Consider the following 21,530-nt stretch of genomic DNA (forward strand, 5'->3'; position numbering starts at 1 on the left):
GTGGCCAGGACACCAGGTATATTATAATATCCCCTTTTGTTGGTGAAAGGCTGAGCTCTAGGGCAGCTAAATGCCTGTCTCAATTCCTGGATTCAGCCTGAGGTGGCTCTGCCCTCCCACTGCTGATGCAAAGGACAAATGGCAAAGGAGGCTGACTGACCAAAGGGAAGAGGCAGAATGAATTCCAACACATGTGCCAAGACCCTGTTCCTTTTCCATGTCAGGATGCTCACAGGGTGGGACAGGGCTTGTTGGCTAGAAATAGGGCGCTGTTCCTCAAACCCAACGATACCAGCATAGTACGGATGGAAAAGCAGAGGCGTTAGAAGGTTTTTGTAGGAATGAAGAAAAATAATGCAATGTAAAACACCTAGGCTAGTGCTGGGCACATAGTAGGCACTCAGTACTTGGGCAAAAATAAGGGAGGATTCTGTTCTTGGGGCAATATTGGCATTCTCATTGCAGCTGTAAAAAATGAAGCCAACTTCTTTTTTTTTTGTTATCATTAATCTATAATTACATGAAGAACATTATGTTTACTAAATTACTAAAAAGATGGACAATGAGCGCTGCAAGGGGGTGTGGGCGTACAAGCCCAGGGCACGTCCGTAACAAACTCCAAACATGGGGAGCCCAGCAGGATTTTGGCAGACAGGAGGGGCAGGTGTGGGGCTGGGAGCCCTAATGGAGGAGCTTGGGCCTGCTCGGGGTTGGGGGTGGGAGGGCATCTGCAGGGGCTCAGCAGACATCTGTGCTGAGCCAGGGAGCAGTTATTTGTGGGTAGGGACCCAAGCCATCTCTGAAGTTAAAAAACAGAAATCAACTTGTGGTTGTAAATCAAAGATGGCCTGTCTGATCTTAGGAAATGATTAACAGCCCAGCAGTGTCTTCTGTGGCCTCGTCAGCTTTGCCATGACTGTGCCCTCTGTGGTCACGGAAGTCACCGAAGTCCACAGCCTCGGGAGTGTGGGTGTGCGTGTTGACAAAGTGTTTTGTGTTGTATGTGTCCATTGTCCTCCACAAACCTCCATGACCTTCTGGTGACTGCTGAGAAAACAGAGTAGGGGATGCTACTTGGGCAGGGAGACAGGAAACCTGATCACTATTGATCCAACTGCAAGCATGTTTGGAGCCCCTACTATGAGCTGAGTACCTCTGCTAGACAGCGAAGTACACAGATGGGCTAGTTTTAGGCATAGCTCTTGACTTCTGGGGGCACAGAGCGTAGAGTGAAGAAGAGAAGGTATTTGACAGTTGCCACATAGCTTGGATACAAGGCCCAGCAGAGAACAGGGGAGGCACAGGTGAACCAGTGTGGGGGGTTGGGGTGGCTGAGAACTGGAGGTGACACCAGAGCCCAGACTTTTAGGCTACAGAGCTTCCAGGGGGATGTAATGGGATTGGTCACTTACAGCTCTGACCTCAGGCGTGTGCTGTTCTGAGCATGTTACTAGCTCAGATCCTTACAAAGCCTTAAGAGAAAGACATCATTATTATCTCCATTTTAGAGTCAAGAATACTGAGGCAAGGAGGGTTTAAGGAAAGTGTGCATCCAGAAGGGGTTGGAATATGAACCCAAGCAGACCATCTGTATACAGATTCTACAAACACTCTTTGCTATGAACCTCGGGGCAGAGAGAACAACATACACAAAAACTCGGAAGTCCTATAGCATGCAGTTTCCGGGAACTCCCCATGGGCCAGCAAAAGCCCACCTGAAATCAAACCACTTCTGCATGCAGGGGTGCAGAAAATATTTCCCCTCCTCTCAGTGTTGAGGTCTGGGAACCACACCAGGCCCCCTGGGGCCTCAGGAGCTAGTTCCGTGACTTTTAAGGTCACTTACAGCTCTGACCTCAGGCATGTGCTGTTCTGAGCATGTTACTAGCTCAGATCCTAAGCAGGAGTGGCTTGATTTCAGGTGGGCCTTTGTTGGCCCATGGGGAGTTCTTTGAAAACGTGAGGTCAGAGGTAGGTGTTGTTTGCATGACTATCCGCAGATAGTAAAGACCCTAGAGTCAGTCCTCTCTGGAAGGATCCTGGTAAGTCCAGATACTTAATTATTTTTTCCTCTGTTGCTTAGAATGGTATGAAAAGATAGGTTTCTGCCTTCTCCTTATACATTTCCAAGGCAGGAGCCAAGCCTGGTGAAACTCAAGTTCCTGTGGCTGCTGGGGTTAGAGAGCGTTTGCACCATCACCACAGCCTGAGCTTTGCAGGTAAGCTCCAGCTTTCCATCCCTTTTCCCAATTGCCGAACATCTGCCCATCATGTGATATTGAATGACGGCACCACTGATGTCCAGTTTGACATCAAAACCAATTTACTCTCTGCAGCCCATAAACACACACACACACACACACACACACACACACACACACACACACACACATACACACACAAACTCCACAAAAACAAAATCCCCAGTCCAACCTCGCTTTGACTTCCGGGCTAACGACTTCGGGGGACTCTTTCTTGGTGAAGTCCAAGGAACAGCTGCTTCCACTTAACCCAGAACTTAAGTGGGGGATGACAGCCTGCAGTCACCCTGCCTCACTGAGCTTCCATTTCCTCACCTGGAAAAGAGGGAATGTGGCACCATTTTAAGCTTTGCTCTTCCCAGTGCTGTCAGCTTCTCAGAAGCTCTAGAGACCAGGCTATAGGGCCTGCACTGTGAGGGTTTGAGGTCTTTTTTTTCCCCTTAACTTTTTATTTTGAAATAATGACAGACTTACAAGAAGTTGCAAAAAGAGAAGTCCTGTGCATCCTTCCCCATCTCCCCTCATAGTGAAAATAGGGGGGCATCCAAGCCAGGACATGGACACCGAACACTTACCACCTTCATATTTCACCAGTTTTCACATGCACTCATGTGCGTGTGTGTGTTTACACATGCATATGTAATTCGGTGCAGTTTTATCTCCTGTAACCACCACCACACTCAGGATACAGATAGCAAAGATCTTCCTCGAGCCGCCCTTTGCTATCACTCCTTACCGTCTCTCCCTCTTCCTTACCCCTCGCAATCTCTAATCTGTTCTCCATTGATATAACTTTGTCATCTGGAGAATGTTCCATAAATGGAACCATACAGTATATAACCTTTTGAGAATGAATTTCTTTCATTGAGCATAACGCCTGGGAGATCCATCAGGCTGGGGTATAAATAGTCCCTTCACTTTTACCAAAGACTAGTGTTCCACAGCATGGTCCTACCACAGCTCAACCATTCACCTGCTAAAGGACATTTGACTAAGCTGGGGCTACTACATCCTTATTATATAAATATGATCTTTCTCATACATGTTCTTGTATGGATGTAGTTTTCATTTCTCTGGGATAAATGCCCAGGGCTCGAGAGTCCTGGGTTGTATGGTAAGTTTATACTTGGTTTTATAAGAATCAGCCCAGCTGCTCTCCAGGGAAGCCATACATTTTACATTTCCTCCAGCAATGTAGGCAGGTCCTCTTAAAAAGAAAGTCTTGCAAGAGAAGCTTGTTCCTGGGAGAAATCAGGAGAGGGGTTTGTAGGCTGATGTGTGGTTGGCAATTTCTATACCCACTCAGCCCTTGAGAGTCTGGCCAGAGTCTTGCCATGACAGAGAAGGATGTTCCCAGGAATGGTTCAAATACTAAGAGCCAGGACGTTTACAGGCAGCCGTGGCTAACCATCGTTAATGCCTGTGTGGGGCAGGGGGCTTGGATGACTGTGTCAGGAGGTCACTTAGCTCTCTCTCCACCTGCTGCATTCAGGGCCCCCGAGGCAATTCTGGCCACACTCCATCATACGGAGACCTGCAGAGCTAGTGTTAATTTTTGAGATTTGTTTCCCCAATGCTTTCTGGTATGAGATCAACTTAATGTATTTTTCTTCCCCCTTGAGGGCTGCTGTCCCCACACGTGGTAATGAATTGCTGGCTGCTGCTTCCAATCCCCTGTCAAACCCACACGAGGAAAAAAAAATCAATTTACACTTTTCCTAGGAAGCAAGTTATTGATGGAGCTGGTGTGTATCTTAGTCTGTCAGGCTGCCATGGCAGAACCACAGCCTGGATGGTGTGAACAATAGATATTTATTTCTCCCAGCTCTGGAGGCTGGGGAGTCCAAGATCAAGTGCTGTCTGAAGGTCCTCTTCTTGGTTTGCGGATAGCTGACTTCTCCAGGTGTGCTCACATAGCAGAGAGGGAGAGACAGAGAGAGAGACAGAGAGAGAGAGAGAGAGAGAGAGACAGAGAGAGAGAGAGAGAGAGAGAGAGCGAGAGCGAGCGAGAGCGAGCAGGAGAGAGCTCATAAAGGCAGTCCTCTTACGGATCCTCTCCCTCACCAACTCACCTAATCCTAATTACCTCCCAGAGGTCCTGCCTCCAAATACCATCACACTGGAGTTTAGGGCTTCACTGTAGGAATTTTGGGGAGACAAACATTCAGTCCATAACATGTGTAGCAGGTTTGCAAAGGGGCCATTGAGTGACACTTTCTGAATGTGACCCCCCTGATTTAGAGCAAGCGGAAGAGTGCCCCCCCAAAGAGGTGCTTGGAGGAAGAAGAGGTTTCAAGGAGGATGACGGACTCGTTCTTCATCAGATACCAAGAGGAACAGTATTTCCAGGGCATGGAATGGACTTTTCCTAAAGATACCGTGGAGACTTCCCAAGAAGGCAAAGTGGGTACCCCCAATGGGAGTTTCTAGGATGTCTTGTGCTGAAATTATGAAAGCAGAATTCCTCATCTCAAAATCAGTTCCCCATTTCTCCCTACGTTTCTTTCATCAGGAGATGGAGCCAGAATGGGTCTGCTAGATATCCCAACTTGGCCATAAAGCCTTCTCTGTGGGAAACTGCACTTCTCATTTATACCTTGTGATTTCTGTGACATTGATCTCCCAGGAATAGGATCCCGTGACATGAATAATACAGGACGACAAGCACTTACAAGGCAAATCCTGTAGGAGAAAAGGACCAGCTGCCTCTGACTTGGCCCCTCTGCCAGTAAAATAAATTCCTAACCAAGGACTAATTTCTCTGCCTCCCAAATCAACACAACCCTCATATTTGCTTCCTGATTAGAAGATTAAAAATATACTTTTGTTAAAAATATAAAAAGAATTATGTCAGAACGTAGCAAACTGACAGGAAAAATAAGATGGGAAACCTGACTTTAGATTAATTCATGAAAATAGGGCACCTGCTGAGAAACCACAGCCTTCCCGCCCCTCACCGAGCCCCCACCCCACAGCCCCCCCACCCAAGTTAGACGCAATACGTGACCCCTACTTGACACTTGCCTTCTCTTTCACACCATTGCTGTACCCACTTGGATACTGTTAAGCCTTTTCTTGCCAGCTGTTTATGTGTTTTCAGAACATAACAGTTAAAAACTGTTACTAGACAAAAAAGGTGAAACTTGAGCCATTCCTCCAAATACCTTTGCGGGGCTTCCACTTCAGAGAAGTGGAAAGAAAAGTCCCGGACAGGGAAACCTTTCCTGACACAAGGAGACATAAATAATAGATGCTCACAGCAGTTTGTAATTATAAAATATTGGAAGCAACCTAACTATTGATCAAAAGGAGAATGGACACAGTTGTAGTCTATACAATAATTTAAAAAGCTGTATATAATTACATACTCTATAGCCCTGAAAATAAATTAACCTATGCTATGCATGCTAGCAATCTCCTGGAATAATGTCATAAATTGGTCCCCAAATGAATATTAATGCAACTCTCTTATTAATTCCAATACTTTTTAGATTAGAATTTTCTGCAGACAGTCATATTGTATGCATATAATAATATTTTTTGTTTCCTTCTTTCAAATCCTTAAACTTTAATTTTTCTTGTTTTACTGTGTGGGTGAGGGCCTTCACTGCAATGTCGAATAGAAGTGATGATGGCATTCTTGTCTTGTTCTTGGTTTTAAAAGGAATGCTTCTAATGTTTCACCATTCCATGTGATGTTCACTGTAGATCTTTATTTTAGGTATATTTCCTTAAAGAGCAGAGAGCTGATTTTTTAAATTCAATCTGCTATTCTTTTTTTAAAAATAAGTTTCCTTTAGTCAATTTATAGTATTAGGATTCACATCCTGTAATTATTTCTCATTTACATTTGGGTTTTCTTCTTTTACACCCTGATCTTTCTACACTCCTTTCTCCTCTTCTTTCCATCATTCCTTTGGGTTGATTAGAGTGTTTTAATGTTTTTCCTTTTACTAGTCTGAAAGTTATACACTATACTTCTAGTTTTTTAATGGTTACTCTTGAATTTCTAATAGAAATACTTAATAAAACTTAATCTTTTTTTAAAATTTTTTCTTGGCATTTATTAATTTATTTTGTTGTGGTGGTAAAAAACACATGACATGACATTAAATTTACCATCTTAACCATTTATAAGTATATTCAAATTGTTGTACAACAGATCGCCAGAACTTTGACATCTTGCATTATTACATGAAACATTATCTTTACCCTCTCCCTGAAAAATACAAAGACAAGGACATCAGAATGCTTTGCATTCCATCATCAGCCCCTCTCTCCACATGCTGTTACTGTCCTTAGGTTTTGTGCTATATTATTCCTTTGTGGGGGGCAGCCTCCAGGACAGCTCCCAGGGATCCCTCCTAATTCACTTTGTGTAAACCTCTCCCCTTCCGTTACCTGTTCTAAGCAGCAGGGCATGCCAGATGTGCTGGGGTGTTGTTTCTGAGATCAGACTACAAAAGCATTGTGATATCACTCTTTTGCCCTTTCTTCCTCTCTTCCTCAGATCCCTCACTCTGGGGAAGCACAGTGCCCCGTGAAGACGCCCACGTGGCAAGGGATCGATGTCTCTGGCCAACGGCCACCGAGGACCTGAATCTTGCTGACAGCCATATGCCATGCAAATGAGCTTGGAGTGGACCTTCCAACGACTGCCTACAGCCATGTACTCACAAGAGTTTGGAAGCAGATGACTGTCTGCTTTGGGCCATCAAGCTTTGAGAGGGCTGCAGCCCAGACCAACACGTTGATCAGCTTTGTGAGAGAAACTGTATCAGAGATTCCCAACTAAGCCACACCCAAATTCCTGCCCAGAAACTGAGATAATGTTTCTTGTTTTAAGCTGCTAACTTTTAGGGTAATTTGTTATGCAACAATAGAAAATGGAAACATTTCTGTTTCAAATTAGACATTCATCTTTACATTCACTGCTTATTTAAATTTACCAGTTCTTAGCTTGCCATTCCATCTTGCATCTCAGAACTTATTTCTGGGATCATTTTGTTTCTTTCTGACGTATGCCTTAGAACTTCCTTTACTGAGAGTCTTTTGGTAGCAAACTCTAGATTTTGTTCAAAGAAAGTCTTTAATTCACTGTTGTTATTGAATGACAGTTAGCTATATATAGAATTCTAGGTTGATTGTTATTTTCCCTTTTCTCTGAATATGTATATTGCTTGGGGCTATTTAGAAGTCTTCCATTAGTATAAATATAATTTCTTGTTAGGTAATTTCTTTTGCTACTTAAGCTAGTTTTTTATTTCTTGGATTGATTTGTGGTTTTACTCTGATTAGGCTAATTTGGAATTCTTTTTAAAAGTCCTTCATAGGAATTGTTGTATTTACTGACTCTCAAGATTCATGTCTTTTATTAATTCTAGAACATTCCAGCATTTTTCCTCAGCAACTACCTTTCCCTCATTTTCTTCTGGTCTGTACTATAACTGTAGCTTAGATTTTTCATCTCTTTATTTCTCTGTGATACATTGTGGGTAATATCTCCAGATCTTTCATCCAGTTCATTAAATCTCTCTTGAGCTATTTTGAAACCTATATTTTAACCTAACCATAATTTTCTTTTAAATTTCTACAATGAAATATTTCATCTTAAGGGGTTCTATTTCATTCTTTTTTTCAACTCTTTCTGATCTTTCTCTGACTATTTGGGGTTTTTCTCTCATGTTTTAGACTCCCTATTTTATTTCTTTACACAAATGACTCTTATTTTATATTGTATATCTTATATTTTCTAAATCTAATATATTTAGAGGTATAATTTTGCTGGGGTTTTTTTTTCTGTTGACTACCCATCCTGGTGGTTTATTTTCTTGTGTTTTTAAATTTTGGATTATGATCTCAATCTTTAGAAATTCTCCGAAATTTGAATTGAGGATGTGTGTCCCCTAGACATGATTTACATATGTGGCTGTGAATATTTCCCAGGTGTTCCCAATCAAGGCCCTCTTTAATTTAATTTCTAGGCTTGGGAATTTCCCAGATCATGAAGGTAATATAAATTTGGACCTCAGACCCACAGGATCTCAGGTCTGGAGCTACTAATTTTTTCAGGGAAAACTTTTTTTCTCCAGAAGCCAGGAAGACCTAAGTAAGTTTCCTTGTTCTCCACTTTGGCTGAATAGTGTTTTGTTTTATTTTTTTTTCTTAACTGGCTTTTTAAAAATTGTTGTGGATATAACCTTTTGAAAGTTCTAGCTTCGTGGAGGGATCAATTGTCATCTTGCACAGCGCAGGACACTGTTGCCCCACATGGCCGTGCAGCCTAAGTTCTGGTTCATGCAGACACATTTTCTAAGGGCAGATACAACTTCAGTGTTGGCTTTCCTATGATATGGAGTTTTCTCTTTGTTTTGGCTCCTGGAGACCCCCCATCTTTTCCTGCAAGCTCAGCTGTGTATTTGAACATCAGGATACTTGATAATTGCTAGTAAACCTATGCCCCGTTCAACCACTGGTTCAAATAAAGCAAGAGCCATTGGCAATTTTCTCCCCAGGTACTTTTTAAAATGTACACACTCACACAAGTGAGCTAACTTAGTTAAAACCAAAGCTAAATGTGAGGCAGAAAAGCTATTGTTCACTGGAAAAATGATCTTCCTGCCCACTCTCCACACTGCTTGGATTCCAAGCAACTCAGTGTAGGTCAAGTTAGAATTCAGAGTCTCTGAAAAATGGGGACTTCCCTTTTGGAATAGCTTCCATCCAGCATCCAGGCCCCAGCCAGCTGACCCCAGGGCAGTTGGGAGGTGGAAGGATTTGGGCATTTGCCTGTTGCTTGAAGTTGGTTGTACTGAGCAAACTTTTATACATATGGAGAAAAGACCAGAAGAAGCAGGCTGCTAGCTTCAAGCTTTAGGGCTCTAAAGGCCCAAGTGACCTGTGATATTTTCATCAGGTGTCCCCTGTCATGGTTGTTTGTTTTCTAAATGTTGTTAGAGTCCTTGATGAGGCTCCAAGCCCAGAAGAAGGTGGCTCTTGTAAACAAGCTCCGGCTTTTTAGTGTCCTCTGAAACTGCATCATTTCTATGTCAGTCTGCAATGATAGTACATTTATGGAAATGTTGGTTCTCTCAATACTGTAACTGAGCCCCTCATATCTTCAGTATAATCAAGTACTCTAGTTTTAGAGGAGCAAAAAAGGATGCAGGCGAATCATGTAGAAGGTCTGCATAGGGAGATGATTCTTTGCCCACTGGGGATGTGGGTATAAAGGAGTGAGTCTGGTCCTGGTGTGTGTGGTATCTTTGACCCTGAAATTGGGTGAGGTTGCACCGTGACATCTATGCTTAGAGAGGTAGCAAGGCTGACCTGGGAGGGTCCTGCTGGGCTCTGCTGCCATCTAGTTTTGTGGCTGTGCTTAGGAAGCAGTGCTTCTCTGACTCACAGTTGTTCCGAATAAGGAAGTGCTTGGACTGAAGCTCTGAGGTTGTCTGGCCAGAATATTTCCCAGTTCTGTACGAGGTCCTCAGTGTGCCCTGAGCCAGTGGGCAGGGACTGGCACAATGCTGACTCCCTCTACGTGTCTGCAAACACCAGACTTGTGGAGAAATAGATGGTCATGTGACAGCTGCAGGCCCAGCGCCAGTTAGCATCCATGACCACAATAGATGGCCACAAGGCCAACTGTCGGAAACTGATCCTTTGGTCTCACAAAGTGTAAGGCTGCCCTCAAGAGCTGCCCCAGGAACCCCACTGTGTGCTGCAGCAGGCTTCCCTCTTCTCGATTTGCAGCCACTGTGCATGGATAGGGTACACTGACCGTGGAATTTTAAAAAGGCTGAAAGCCAACACTACTGCAGCCTCTGTGCTTATCTTCGACTGAGGCGCAAGGGCAGGAACTTTTCACTGCAGCTTCCTCAATCTTGCTTGCTGGCTGGGGCAAACGGCACCACCATACCAGCAGTTGCTGGAAATAGGATGAAAGACAGTGCATGCTGTTCTGAGCTCCTGCTCTCATCTCTCTGGAGTCTGTCTTTAAGAACTACTTAAGCAGGCATGCCTGGGTGATACAGCCTTAACAATGACAGGAAGGAAGTTGGATCACATCCCAAGCACTAGATGAGCACATAGCCTCATTCTTAGTTATTTGGGGCTTCTGAGTGTTTCCACCCCTGTGGATAGACCAGAGAGAACTATGTGGTTTTCTCTATCTTTACGAGTAGGTAGGAGTAAGGACAGAGCTGTGAATGAGCCAGGATAAAAAACAGAACAGAAGGACTTGGGGAAAAAATAGATCAGAAAGACTGATAAAAATTGGATGGAAAGCTGGACAACTGAAATCAGTCCCAGCAATCACATAGAACATAGAGGCAGAAAGACAATTCAGTGCAATGCTTTAAGATGATGAGTCAGGCTGAATGTTGTAGAAATGAGTCTCAACTGTGCAGGAAAACCCACCAGCTCCTCTACATGACCCCTCTCATTATATTTTTGACATTTCTATGGCAGGTGTAAGTTTCTGGCAATATTGGCAGATGAGGTTAATGTATAATAATGTTAGGACAGTGAGTAACATCACAATGACCCAGCAAAATATTCCTTATTTGAGAGAAAAGCACCAGGATACATGGAACTTTGTGAAAGGAAGGAGCTTAAAAGCTCCTCAGGATGTAACAGCTCAAGTTTAAGTGAAGAGCTTGCTGAATAGCCACCAAATCCAGAATCAACAGATTGTTGGCTCAAAACCTGTACCTCAGTTGGTCTTAAGTGATAGCCTTTATCCTTGGTCTGTAATGTACTAAACACCTGGGAAAATACTGAGTTAAGTATTACTAGAAGCCCAAGAAGGTGTAACAATATGGGAAGAATGAATATCAATGTAAAGACAAAGAAATAAATATAACTCATGTCATCAATATTCTGAAACTAGTTTAAGGAAAAGGGTAGTGAGTGGAATACTCATTGTGATTATTTGTGTGTGTTTTGCCTGCTGGTAGGATTTAAAGCAATTAGGGAAATCTGCTCTATTAGATTCAATGTGTAAGACAAATTTATTAAGAATTTGTGGCCAGTGTATGTATGTCTGCAATAAAATTAATTTGTGTAATTTACAAAGTTTTGACTTATTTGTTCTGCAAGTAGTGTTTAATTGTTTAAAGGGTATAACTTCACCCAGTATAGGAAGACTAAAGTAAGCACTGGAACATGCAGAGGGGCCCTTTGAATAAGAAAGACCCCCAGCTATGGGAAAGGATTCTGATGGCTGACAGGCAGAGGGAAACCTGGTCAATGTATTCTGGATTTCTCTCCGGCCTGGTTCAGTCCATAAGGGGTGATGTCAGGCTTCAAATAGGGGAGGCCTTTGGCAGTACTTTGGCTTAGCAGGCAGCCTAGGGAAAGGGTGGATTAGAAGCTGTGCTTGGAAACAGTGCTTTCTGGGCTGAGGACCCTTTTCTTTCTGCTCCCAGCCTTTGCGTTGGTTACCACTCACTTTTGTCCTGAAAACGGAGAGGCAGCAGAGGGAACTGGCACAGAATTTCAAGAAGGGACACACAGTGATGGCTTCCTGGATCCCACACAAGGAGGCTGGCAGCTGCTGACTTGCACATGGCCCACGGAGCATGAATCACCCATCGACTGCACCCAGATGGATGTTCAAATGCTTTTCTGGATACACCCAGAGTACCTCTTTTGATGCCCACTTGGCTTCTCTAAGATCTCTAAGTAGCAAAGCTACCGGAACCGAGGCCGGGAATAGCACTTTACAAGGCATCCCAGAAAAGGCCTAACACCAACCCAGATGGCACACAGCCCTAGGGCAGGTCACCCTTTTCTTTTGGTTAAAACCACACCCTTTTCAGATTTTGGAGAGGAGCAACTGCCCCCATATGCGTGACTGGCACCGCTCCTGCCTTAAATTTCCTGCTACCCTCATCAGTGCTGCCGAGGGCTCTGCCAGCACGATGCTCCTTGGCCAGTGGGAGCCTGGTGCCTGCTGGCCTTTGCCAGGCGCTCCAGCTGCACAAGCCAGGCTGGGAAAGGGCTCTTTCACTGTCACCTCACTTGGCTTCTGGGAAACAAGCTGCTTCGGTCCCCCACACCCCCTTCTGCAGTCCTGAGTCTGAAGTCTTGCCCAGGGCCTCTCACTGGCAGCTGCTTTGGGAATGTGTTGTCTATGCCGTAGTGTCTACAAAAATAGCCACAGAGCTGGACAACCTCCCTCCCCCATCTCCACATCTCCGGAGATTCTCCTCTAAACTATGAGCAAAGCTGCCCGTCATGTTTTTGCCTGAAGATGGAAAGAGTGGTGAACAGTGCTTGGCAAGACGCTTCCTGCCTGCACAGAAGAAGCCTCAGACACAGAGACTCTGGGCGTTTTTCCCTCCTTGGGTCCCAGTTCGCTAAGTTTCTTAACATCTCTTTTAAAAAGGCTTGGGAGATTAACACCACCTTGGAGGTCTGGCTATAAATGTGAACAACCGAACAGAAGCCCAGGGGCTTGGGAGCAGGAACACACCTACAGGATCTGTTCTCACCCAGCTCCTGTTCACTTTCCACTCTTTCCTGTTCCCATTTTTAAAAATCTTCATTTTAGTGTTGGCATTCATATACACACACACACACACACACACACACACACAGACACACATTTAGTTTTTTTTTTTAAATCAACTTCCTGTCTTTAAGCTGGGGTAAAAAGGCCCTTCTCTGCCCAAGGTGGCTAGCTGTTCAGTCCTGCGTGTCCAAGGTTGTCCCTTTGGAATCACATCTTTGTTTCTCTGGTGATGTGTCTACTTTTCTTTAACTGCACAGTATTTATATCCCTATTAATCTAGGAAAATAAACTAAGAAATTGCTTTCTGGGTACAGTATTTTGAAGTACTGCTAAAGGACTATGTGATAGTTTCCATTATTATTATTTTTTGATGTTGTTTCTTTAGTGTTTTTCTTATGCTCCTTTTACTTCAGAATTATTAGGTTTTGAGGAAAGCGGTTTTTTCCCCCTTCTCTTTCCTCCCAGGGCAGTTAAAATTTTTTTTTTTCTATGAACATTAAGTCAACATGGTGGTTTGTTCTGCTATGCAGCTGGGGCATTCTCAGTTTACCCTCTGTTTTGGAGGTGATGTTGCCAGCATCGCTTTGCATTCTTAAAGCCTGATTAATTATCCAGTTTGACTATCTTGATGGATTATTCATGTCCACATGACCTGATTGTGACTTTGTAATTAAGGACCTTTTGGAAGGCAGATAAAGTGCCCCCGGCCTGCAACAAACTTGAGCAACACAGAAAACCTTTTTAGGCAGATATGGACAAGGCCTATTGCCTTCAAGGAGAGGAGAGCAGGTGTTCATCACAAGTTTGAAGCATGGTGACCAGATGACCAGAAACCATGGTCCCCTGACCCTAGAACCTTCCAGGTGGCTGGCCCAGGACCGAGAGGGACCACCCACAGCCCTCAACTTACTGCAGAGAGAGGGTTCCCCATCCCCCACTCTCCCTACTCAACAGCTTCTCCACAAAGGAAACTGCCGTCAGGTGCAGGAGAAACAGGTTTTCCCTGTGATGTAAGTACGCCAGCCACGTGGGAGGGCTCTGACCGGAAACAGGCCTTTCTTACTGATGGGAGAAGGTCCCTGTGTGTGCCTGTCTCAACTTGGTGGATGTCATTCCCAGACGCCTTGCCCCTGGCACACGTGGCTGAAAGAGGCCCGCTTGATTGCTCCTTCTCCTCTGGACGCTCAGCCCTGATGGCTCAGCCCTGAGCATGTGCACAGAGGGGAGGCTGGAGGGGTGTCGAGGGGAGGGAAGAGGAGGCAATCCTTGACTCAAAAGACAAATCTCTCTCCTCCTCCTCCACCTCTTCCTCCTTCTTTTGCTAGACGACAGAGTCCTTGGGACTTTCACCTGGTCATGCAGAGACTTCATTTTTGAGCTGTCCTTTCTGCCTGTCCCCGCCCTGCGTTTCTGGCTCAGAGGGGGTGGGCTCTTCCGTGCTAGACTTCCATGGGACACAGCATTCCGAGTCACTGGGCGTGCTGTCAGGCAGGTGGGCGGGTGTCCCTGGCTCAGGAATGCTGCTTGATTGAGGTGGTTACTCTGCATGCACATCAGTTTCTGTGTCTGGGAAATGGCAATAAAACCTTACATACCTCACAGGGCTCTTTGTAAGGACTGATGAAGCCGTATAAATGGAAGGACTTTATAAATTGCACCATGTACACAGAAGGAAGAGATTACTATGGCGATGATGAGTCTCTCCAAGGCATCCTTGCAATCATGGTGGTTTTGGTGTCCAGAGGACTTGGCCACACAGCTTCTCAATGGCCAGAATGATCTAGAACTTGAGGCTCTGATCCAGGTGAAGAGCTTGAGACATTCTTTTCTAACTTTGACCAGGGAGCAGCATATTTTTTCTTTTATGGGTCAAACAGTTCATATTTGAGGCTCTGTGAGACATAGAGTCACTATCACACTACCCAGCTATGCCTTACAGCATGGGACCAGACACAGACAAGACATAAATGAATGAGTGTGGCTGTGTTCCAATAAACTTTCTTATGGACACAGAAATTTGAATTTCATACAGTTCTCATATGTCACAAAAATTATTCTTCTTATGCAATTTTTAGCTACATAAAAAAGTCAAAGCCATTCTTAGCTCACAGGCTATACAAAAATGGGCAGCAGGTGGGTTTTGTTTGCCAACCCCTGCCCTAGAATACTTCCAGGAGCTGCTTGAATGGCCAGGTTGACTGTGAATATCAAAAGGGAGACATGAAGTCACTTAGGCATGTGTCACAGGGCCCTCACTCTTTACGACCCTTTGCTGTGCCTGAGTGTTGTCAAAGCTTGTTATAGCACGTCAAAGTATGTTAAATGGAACACTGAGTTCTACACTCAGGGCTCTTGCCAGAAAATAAACCTGGATCTCTGCTCTCCAATGCTTATCAAAAACCCCATAAGAGCAACAATAGCAATGGCAATAATAATAATATTTCTGGATGGTTGCTTGGAGCACACATGGCTCATCCATTCCTGTAACTTTCCCCTTGGGTAACCCACTCCTGCACGTGTTGCATTCATGGAATGTTCTACTGTGGCCCTTTGCAAAATCTATCCTGAGTTGCGTTTTGCTGATAAGGAAGAGGAGGAGAGAGGGATTGTCTTTTGATTCAAGGATCATTTCCTCTTACACCCCCACCTCTGTCCCTCTACTGCCTCCCCTCTCTGCACACATTCAGATATTTCTCAAGTTCCATCAGGAACCTGTAGGGGCACCATAAGAAACAGCAGATGTGAGTCCCTGTGGCATCTCACAGAGATGCTGTCTACAATGCCATCTCTCCAGGCAGACATTCCTCTCATAGATCATCCTAGTATCAGGAAAAACTGAACATCTCCTTAAAAGTTAATTTTATCTTGCACACAATGTAATTTCCTTGTTTGACTTGGCTTCAAGGAAGCTCAGAGTCAACTATACGTCTAGTGACTGTAAAGTGGCTTACAAGTCATCCACAGCAAAGATGGATTTGAGCACATAGTGTGTGTAAGCACTTTTCATACGGTTCTTTTCACATAATCATCACCTAAGACAGGCAAAATTATTATCTTTATTGCAGGGGCTGAATAATAGCCCCCAAAGATATCCAGGTCTTATTCTCCAGAAAAATGAGAATGTTATCTTATATGGCAAAAGGGACTTTACAGATGTGATTAAGTAAGAATCTTTCAATGGAGATTGTCCTAATCACAAGTGTCCTCATAAGACGGAGGCAGAGGGAGATTTGACACTGAAGAAGAAGGCAGTGTGGTAGCTGAAGCAAGATGCTACGGCTACTGGCTTTGGAGATGGGGGAAGGGGCTGACAGCCAGGGACCGCAGGGGAAGCAGCTGCAGCAGCTGGCGGAGGCAAGCAAAGAGATTCCCCCTTAGAGTTTCCAAGGGTGTGTGATCCACGCCCTTGACCAAATGAAGCTAAACCTCCAGAACTTTCAAAGAACAAATGTGGGTCACTGAAGCCACCAAGTGATAACCAGGACAGCAGCCACAGGAAACTTCTACATCCACTTTACAGTCAAGGACAGGAGACTCCTCTAAGGCATGTGTCCTGACCTCCCTGGCTTCATTATCCCTCTCCTCTTCCCTCTCCCTGCTTCTCCTAGTTCAGCTTCCAATCACGTGTCCCTGTGTAATCGGCCTCGGGTCCTGGTGTGATGGAGGCAGCATGTGAGTAAAGGCATTGGTGTGCACTGGCGACATGTGCAGGCGTGCAGTCCCTGCGATTTCTCCAGCCCTGAGAATTGTCTTATGATCTGACGCAAGAAAGGCCCTTGACTGCTTTGGTTTCCCCTCATTTGCTTTTGTCACTTGACTGTAGTTGCACCGAGCAGGAATTCTGATTGTGCTCACTTCCTGGCCAGTATTAAGAGACCAGGAACTGCTTCTGAAATTCTTTCTCCTCAAGGATTTTTATATTATTCAAAACAATTTCTAGCCTAAGATCTCCCCTTCCCACCGAAATTTTAACCCCAAAAAAGATAAGGGAAAAAATAAAGCATCAAACCCAGAAAACAGTAAATCCTTTGTATTTGCCAGCTGCCCCTCCCACATCTTTGTGCGTATGGGGATTCTAGAAGCCCCTGATGTGCATCAAGGTTGTGTGAACACCAGGGTTGAATGGAGTGTCACAATACAGAGCCTTTGCACTATGCTATCTGTGTGAAGGCCCTGGGGGACTGCCCAGCTATGAATCCAACAGCCAAAAGGGAGACCATCCCCATTCAGGGTGGGGTAGCAGCATTCAGTATCTGATAGCTCAGTGGCCCTCAAGAGATGAGGCTGACCCATCCCTGGAGAAGCTCCCAGGACACAGCTTTCTTCTCTGGCTCCACTGTGTACCAAAGACTCCCTCTGACATTAAGGTTATTCAACTGGTGCTAGTTTAGGCTGTCATCATTTCTTTCCTGAGTTAGTGATTCTACAGGCTACAAACCCTGCCTGTACCCGCAAACAGCTCTCAATCTGATGTCCATGCCCTTACCCACTACCTGAAGGATGTTTCCAAAATGCAACATCCTCTTCATCAAAGGCATGCAGCCCAACTTAGGTTCTGCCAGAGAAACAGAACCAATGGAATTATAAGTATATATGTGCATAAATATATTCTACAAAGAAATTTATTATAAGGTACAGGCTCATATGATTATGGAGGCTGAGAAGTCCCACAATCTGCCATCTGCAAGCTGGTTGTGTAGGAAGCAGGAAGGATGGCGGTGTCGTGTGGAGGCCTGAGAGCCGGAGAGCGAATAGGGCAGAAGACCTGAGAGCCAGGGGTGCCCCCCACAGATCAGCGTTCCAGCTCTGCAGGGTCAGTTAATGCAGCCTTTCTCCCCTTTCTTCTATTCAGGCCTCAACAGACTGGATGACCCACCCCTTCAACTCCCCTTACTGGTGAGGGTGATTTGCTTTATTCAGTCCACTGATTCAAATGCTAGTCTCTTCTGGAAAACACCCTCACAGTCACACCCTGACATAATGTTGAACCAGCTATCTGGTCACCCTGTGGCCCAGTCAACTTGACACATAAATTCACCACCACACCAGGGCTCTGTCCCCATTTCCCACCCAGGCTGTCATTCCTTCCGTATCCCAGTGTTCCAGTCCTCCCATAGCTCCCTGAATGCCATGCCTAGCCACGTCTCCCTGCCTTTACATATGCCATTCTCTGTACCGAGGTTCTCCTTCCCAATCCCCACCTCTATTCCACTTGCCTTCTGACAAAACTCTACACAGCAGGAAATTAAAAGCATAGATCTTGAGTCAGCCAGACCTGGGATCAATTCATTTTAATTCACAAATATTTACTCAGTGCTATCACCCCTGGGATGTAATTCTGCCACAATTACCTGTGTGACCTTGGAAAAGTTACCTGACATCATTAACCTTCAGTTTAGCCATCTGTAAAATAAAAATAATGCATAGAAAGCCTGGCATATACAAACCTTCCATGAACATGAGATGCCATAATTAGTGTTTTTATTATTCTTTAAGGTTGAACTCAGCTTAATGGACAGGTTTGGATACAACCTCACCCTTTCCAACCACTATGTCCCCTGGTGCATGTCTTGTGCCTCTACTTAGGCCCTCACACCAAACATCTACTCTGTTGGTTAATTGTCTGATCCTCCCACTACTCCTGGACAAGATATATGTCTCCCCCACTTCTTGTTCTGAATGTCCAGAGTGCGGCTTGTGCCGCATATTCATTGACTCTGTGGAGCAGCTGCCCTACAGAGGGAGGAGTCATTCCCACAGGTGGATGACATGCCCTTGTTCTTTGCTGATGCTTCCGCTCCTCTTGTCTCTTCCGGCAGTGACTTGAAAGGCTGTGCCAGGCATGGCTGCAGGCTGGAGGCTGGTGGGGAAGATGGACCAGCCATGGCAACCTTTTATGGGAGGATGAACTGAAAAAACAAATCCTGAGTGGTCCACTCATCTCAGGTCTTACTTCTTAGCCTGCATCTAAAATGAATACACCTGGCCCTTGAAGAGCATGGGATAAGGGGGCCGAAACACCGCACAGTCAAAATCCACGTGCAGTTTTTGACTCCCCCAAAAAGGCAACTATTAATAGTCTACTAGTGACTGAAAGCCTTACCAATAAACTAAACAGTTAACGCATACTTTGCATGTTATATGTGTAATATCCTGTATTTGTACAATAATGTAAGTTATAGAAAATAAGATGTCTTTTCAAATTGCAGCAAATCTCTGAGAAAATGTATAACATATTCATTGAAAAAAATCTGTGTATTAGCAGATCCATGCTTCCAACCCATGTTGTTCAAGGGTCAACTTCAGATGCCAGCAGGAAACATCTCATTCCCACGGGTAAAGCAAGAGTAAGTAAGGTCAATACCCCCAGCATCTAGCTATTCATTCTCTTTTTTATATTAAAAAACATTTGTATACTTCAATGTTTAAACTTCCTTTTTAAAAAAAATAAAGTCAGTTTGGACAAATGGCCAAGGAGAGCAGCCTGACCTTCCTGACCTCAGTGACAGTTCCCTGGGTGGCAGCTGTAGGGAGGGACCCACTATCTGCTCAAGTGCAACACCTCCACTGCTTTCCAGCTTAAACTGGGGCCAAGAGATTCCTGAACAGCATCTCCTTTCCACCCACTTCAGTCCAAAGGGCATTTTGTCCCATCTACCTCTAAAGTGTCCTATTTCACAATGTCATGCCTTTCATGAGCCAGTCTCTCTAATCTTCAATCAAGATGTAATCCTGAGACTAGGCTCATCTCTTCCCATTCAGGCCCTCTTTATGGACTGAAGAGCATCTCCCCAAATTTCATATGTTGAAGTCCTAACACTCTGTACCGTAGAATATGACTGTGCTGGAGACAAGGTCCTTAAAGAGGTGATTCAGGTGAAATGAGCTCATGTGGGTGGGTCCTACTCCATTATGACTGGTGTCTTTATCGGAGGAGAGACACACTGGGACTGTGTGGGTACAGATGAAAGATCGTATGAAGACAGAGGAAGAATGTGGTATGTGCAAGCCCAGGAGGTCGGCCGTAGCGGAACCAACCCGACCGGCACATTCATTTTAGACTTCCAGCTTTCAGAACTGTGGGAAAATACATTTGTTTTTTAAGCCACCCAGCCTGTAGCATTCTGGTATGCATTCTGGTGCAGCTCTAGTAGACTAATATACACCCGAAGGCTTGGTTCAGATCCTGATTATGGCAGTTCCCTGCATTCTGTTCATCAGGCTGCCATTTTTGCTGGTATATATGTTTGCCCAGTGGGCTCATGACCAAGGTTCTGTCCCTTTTGTTATGTCCAGCCCCAGAAGCAACCCTGACTTCCACGCCTGCAGGATGAGTGTTTGCTGGATTCATGAGCCATGCTGCTGCAGTGGGGCTCAAGGAGTGTCACAAGACAGGCAGGGATTGTGTCCTTTGGCCTAAGTGATCTTTTTGCTCAACTTGCAAACTACATATGCTGCTGTACAATTTGGGCACGACGGCTATCAGAAGCATCTCTTACTGATTTCGAACTGATGAGCTTTCATGCTTTGGTAGACTTCTCATTTTGTTCTTTTCTAGCTCTGGTGTTAGTTTTTAGCATTGCTGTGTTTAGACTCTCAGTGCCTTTTCTGTGCACTTTGTTGCTCGCGTCAGGCTTTCTCCCACTCCCGACACCTCTGACTCCCAAGGGCTCCCTTGTAGACCAGCCACAAGTAGAGAAAGTGCTCTTTATCCACCCTGGCTAAGCACCTCAGCAGCCCACATCTGGGGGCCTTAATTTCCCCATAAACACAAAGGGATGTTTTTTAGGCCTTACCACAACTCTCGTAGAGCACTTCCAAGCTCCCGTCCCTGCAGGCTGTGTGTGTCGGCCAGGCTTTGCCACCGCCGTTGGGAGAAATCAGAGTCCAGATGAGGAAGGCAGCCGTGAAACCCTTCATGGTGTGGCCCTGTGTGGGATCAACAGAAAAACAACAGGCCCAATAAAAAGGGCCGTCAGGGTTCTTCCTGTCCCCTCACTAAAGGAGTGAATATTCAGTTTCACTTCTCATATTTTATACTCCTGGGAACCAATGTGAGAAGCAAAAGGGAGTGAGCAGAGACATTTGATTAGCACCCCCTGCCATGACCTTTGGCACTTGAATCAGCAGGTGAGGCAGGTCTGGGTCTGGGGTAGGCTGGATGTTGACTTTCTGCTCTCACAGGGAGAAGCCAGCAAGTAAGGCATGACCTTGTACCCCCGACCCCCAAAAACAGCCCTCCTTAGAGCCCCTGCCCCAAGGGAGAGTGGTGACCTTGGGAAAGCTAAACCACAGGCTGCCATGTGCTTTCCATCAGCAGGCCCCCGGCCTCTGCAGGCTCCTGGTGGGAGCTGTGCACCAGGACCAGGGTGGGCAGGCAGCAGCTGGCATTTTAAGGGCTGCGGAATGACACTGGGATCCAGAATGAGGCTTCTGCCCTATCAGCACGGTTCTCTCCTCTGGCTCTGCTCTTGGGATTAGGGTTTCAGCAGTGATCCGTGCAGCTGCTCTGGGAGAGGCAGATGGGGTCCCTGGAGAAGGGGAGGAGGGACAAGCCCTGACAAGGGAACTGTGTTCTATTTCTAGATTTTTGGTTTGGTGGAAGGGGTGGGGAAAGATGAGGAAGTGAGGGCCTCCCTTTTAAGACTGGGGATTTAATTGTTTTGGTTGTTGGTGGGACTGTTAATGTCACTTCCCACTTTTTTTTCAAAGTCAAGGTTCTATCCCCTATATTGCCATCTCTGTTATCCTGC

General features: G+C 45.2%; 1 protein-coding gene across 3 annotated transcripts in view; it reads right to left on the reverse strand.

Annotated features, from left to right (window-relative positions):
• LY86 (lymphocyte antigen 86) overlaps window positions 1-21,237 on the reverse strand; it is a 68,576-nt gene extending 47,339 nt beyond the window's left edge. The window contains exons 1-2 of one of the 3 annotated variants that reach the window (XM_073224184.1): window positions 21,052-21,237; window positions 20,574-20,706 (exon numbers count right to left, since the gene is read on the reverse strand). In XM_073224184.1, coding sequence (XP_073080285.1) covers window positions 20,574-20,697 — 124 coding nt within the window. In that variant the 5' untranslated portion in view covers window positions 20,698-20,706; window positions 21,052-21,237. Of the gene's footprint in view, window positions 1-20,573; window positions 20,789-21,051 lie in introns of those variants that run through there. The other 2 variants (XM_036998360.2, XM_036998359.2) reach the window with 2 other exon arrangements.
• Window positions 21,238-21,530: the final 293 nt, after the last annotated feature.

Source organism: Manis javanica, chromosome 16 (assembly GCF_040802235.1).
Source record: "Manis javanica isolate MJ-LG chromosome 16, MJ_LKY, whole genome shotgun sequence".
Lineage (NCBI taxonomy): Eukaryota > Metazoa > Chordata > Mammalia > Pholidota > Manidae > Manis > Manis javanica.